Consider the following 4,082-nt stretch of genomic DNA (forward strand, 5'->3'; position numbering starts at 1 on the left):
CACTGCTAAATTAGGGACGGCTAGCGCAGATAGCCTTAGTGTAGCTTTGCGCGAAATTCAAAAACAAAAAACAAATACTCATATTTTTGTGGTGAATCTCAGAGATTAAATAGATATTAACGATTTGACATAAAACTCATAATACCACACCGATTAACACACGTCATTCTTTCCTGTTTTTATACATTATGAAAATATGCCATGTAACATAAATAGATCTTGTGAAGAAACAACGACTTTCGTACGAGCTTTGATAATATTTTATGTCTATTCGTTAGTTAAATGGCCTAGTATTTTAGGCATTCGACTCCTCGTTTCACTACACATGCTGTCCTCTTCAGCCGTTGGGGCGTTATAATGTGACGGTCAATCCAACTATTAGTTGCTAAAAGAGTAGCCCAAGAGTTGGCGGTTGGCGGTGATGACTAGCTGCCTTCCCTCTAGTCTTTCACTGTTAATTAGGGACGGCTAGCGCAGATGGTCCTCGCGCAGCTTTGCGCGAAATTCTAAAAAACAAGCAAACTGTCTTGTTATAGTGGCGACATCTTTCAACTACTGAGATTAATTTTACAGATTATTCTGTAGTGAAGACAGCAACAAAAGAAGTATAGTAGGAGAAAATATGCAAATAAACTTATTGAATTATCTTTCTTTTTATCACATGACTTGGGAGATAGAATTTGATCAACTAAAGAAGGAAACCTTTAAATATTTACACTATCAAATGTATATTCATACTTTCAAAATCGTGTACAGTTTTCAGGCAGTTTTTACTATTTTATTCTTGTAGCAAATTAGATCTTCAAGTTAAAAAACTTCAATCCATGTGATTAAACTTTTATTCATACATATTTCTAAACATATAAATTGATTTTATCTTTTTCCTATTTTTGCTTGAGTCAATAACATTTTCACTTCACAGTTCACGGCTATTTGTTGTCTTTGTGAAAAGCAGGATAACTCACTTCGAGTTTAATAAGTTTGCTGATTAGTAAAAGGTTTTGAAGTGGCTGAGACACCTCATAGTTCGGTTGTGGATCGGATCTACTTTCATAACTAATTGTACACATATACATATTGAGTGGACTTCTTTGTTTGTTTGTAATTAAGCAAAAAGCTACACAATAGGCTACCTCTGCACGGGTATCGAAATCCGGATTCTAGCGTGGTAAGTTCGCAGACATACCGCTGTGCTACTGGGGTGAATATGGAGGGGGAGGCAATAGCCAAATATACTCTATCAAGCACAAAAACTTTTACAAGTTATCAGAAAAATTATTTCTTACGTCTTCATTACTTTAAACAAATACAGTAAGGCTTAAAGCTTTCTGATAAATAAACTATGCTCGTAACAGGACAATAAGTTATACGGTAATCACTAAATTTAGTATTTTTTTTTTTGCCATAAGCAGCAATTTAAAAGATAGTGGAACTTAAAATTTTCTAGATTTGGGTGTTGGGTTATATTTTTTGTTATATTTATTGACATTGACAACGACGAAGTGTTATATTTCGTGACGTGTAGTCTGATCATTTTCGCGCTCTAATTTGTCAGGATCTATGGCTTAAGCAAATTTTCAAAAGAAAAGCAGAAGCCGTTCTCACTTTCCAGCCTTAGTAGCCTAATCTTTGAATTGTAAATAAGTACATAATATTATATTAGTAAAAAAGTTTGAATCAAAATATATTCTACACCTTTTTCATTTCTCTAGCTGCTGTAGTTGTTTTATTTTGACACCATTCAAACTGTTACCTTTTTAGTGCCCCCCAGTGGCACAGCGGTATGCCTGCGGAATTACAACGCTAGAATCCGAGTTTCGATACCCGTGGTGGGCAGAGCACAGATAGCCCATTGTGCTAAACGGAAACAACTTTCTGCTACAGTGATAACAGCTTGTAAAACGTTTTTATGCTGCTACATTTACTTCATTCAAAGTTTTCTAGAATAGGCGACCAACTGTAAAATGTTACTTATAGCTTTGGTTGGCGATTTCTGCGTTTATTTAGAAAACGAAAAGTAACACGAGTAAGTAAGCTTACGGCACTTTGCTGTTATTGTCATTTTACCGTAGTTGTTTTAAGGCTTTAACAAATTACGTTACAACCCCTAAAAAATTAACGTGTCAGTTCAATAAAAAATATTTTATGTTGTATACATGTATTCATAATGATGTTATGATTCAAGTATAAAAAAAATCTAAACGTTTTCACTACATAAAATCATGCATGTTGTATAACTTGTCACAAGGTGAAATGTAAAGGATCCTGTTTTACCATTAGAACTTGTAATATTTTGCACCGAAGATTGTTTTAAAGCCAATCTCCTTTGTCATCTGAAAAGAAAAAAAATCTAAAAATTTGGTGTCGTCATTGTTTTTTTGAAGACGGAAAATTCAAAGAAACTGTATATGAAGTTAAAGAATTAATAAATATGTCTTTCACCGAACCCTAAAAATTTTGTTTCCTTATTAAGCATATAATTATAAAATATTGTCTATTTTGAAAGTATTACTCTACCATAGTTGCTTTTTGTAAGATTTTTAGAATGACAAATTTGTCATCATGTTAAGGACTTATTAAGGTGTGTATGTAACAATGATAATGGTTTCTAAAGGGTGCTATCTGGAAAGTGGTCCTTATCGTGTTGGAAAACTTATGTTTTTAAAATAAACTGGCCATTGTAATAGTTATTTTATATATGTTTACGTAATGTTTTTATAGAAGGATGCGTGCTATACATTCTTATAATCATGATGATGTTTTAGAGAGGTATAAACTATACATTCTTATAATCATGATGATGTTTTAGAGAGGTATAAACTATACATTCTTATAATCATGATGATGTTTTAGAGTGGTATAAACTATACATTCTTATAATCATGATGATGTTTTAGAGTGGTATAAACTATACATTATTGCTATGATAGTGTTTTAGAGAGGTATAAACTATACATTCTTATAATCATGATGATGTTTTAGAGAGGTATAAACTATACATTCTTATAATCATGATGATGTTTTAGAGAGGTATAAACTATACATTATTGCTATGATAGTGTTTTAGAGAAGTATAAACTATACATTCTTATAATCATGATGATGTTTTAGACAGGTATAAACTATACATTATTGTTCTTATTATGATATTTTGGAGTTGTATATATTATACATTTTTGTTATTGTGACGGTGTTTTAAAGGGTAACAGGGTGCGAATCGGGGCTTTGCAGAATATTATTCTGAACTTTAGAAATACAATATAACAGGTATAACATCTTCAAATTACCACAACAAAATCGATACGTACTGTACGGTCGTGGAAAGCATTTAATGAGCTACCGATTTCTCTTGCAGGTCGTTGCAGTGTGCTCGCCTGAGGGTCCATCAAAATCTGGTCGTTGCCTTGATCATTCACTCTGTTATGTTGGTAGTAATTTCCTTGCCCATTATCGGGAGAGATACTATTCCTTCGTATCGTGAAGTAGTAAGTGTAGATCAGCAAAACCATTATTTTGAAACAAGAGAATCAGACAGTTATTATGCAGATTTAACCAGCAGAAATTACATTATGAATACGCAGTGTAGCTGTAGAACAATGTATTTTCATCGGTTCCTACCTTAGTGATCTATGAATTTATAGTTCCTCTCGTGCCAGTGTATTCATTAGCACATAAGGTTTGAAACGTATCTGTTATTAAGTTGTTGTTTTTGTTTCGACATAGCGAGTTACAACAGTTGTTTTAACTGAAAGATTGATGTTTGATGATTAGTGTTTGATGATTGATGTTTGATGACTGATGTTTATTATTAAGCATAAAGCTACACAAAGGGCTATATGTGGTTTGCCCACCGCGGATATCGAAACCCGGTTTCTAGCGGTATAAGGTTACCGGAAAGTTTATTGGAAAGGTTACTACTTATGTAGATGAGGATAAGAGTGTAGATTTGGTGTATCTGGATTTTGAGAAAGCATTTGACAAGGTGCCACATAAAAGACTTGTAAAAAATCATCTCTATAGATGTAGGGGATAAGTTAGCAAATTGGATGGAAGGAGTGGCTGGATAGAAGAAAGCAGAGGGT

The 4,082-nt window shown here is 33.2% G+C and overlaps 1 protein-coding gene across 1 annotated transcript in view; it reads left to right on the forward strand.

Annotated features, from left to right (window-relative positions):
• LOC106478583 (corticotropin-releasing factor receptor 2-like) overlaps nt 1-4,082 on the forward strand; it is a gene marked incomplete at its 5' end in the record, with an annotated part of 56,631 nt that overhangs the window by 30,767 nt on the left and 21,782 nt on the right. Inside the window, one exon of the mRNA XM_022382200.1 lies at nt 3,356-3,485. Within this exon, the coding sequence (XP_022237908.1) occupies nt 3,356-3,485 (130 nt within the window). The remainder of the gene's footprint in view (nt 1-3,355; nt 3,486-4,082) is intronic.

The sequence above is a fragment of the Limulus polyphemus genome, unplaced genomic scaffold (genome assembly GCF_000517525.1).
Source record: "Limulus polyphemus unplaced genomic scaffold, Limulus_polyphemus-2.1.2 Scaffold229, whole genome shotgun sequence".
NCBI lineage: Eukaryota > Metazoa > Arthropoda > Merostomata > Xiphosura > Limulidae > Limulus > Limulus polyphemus.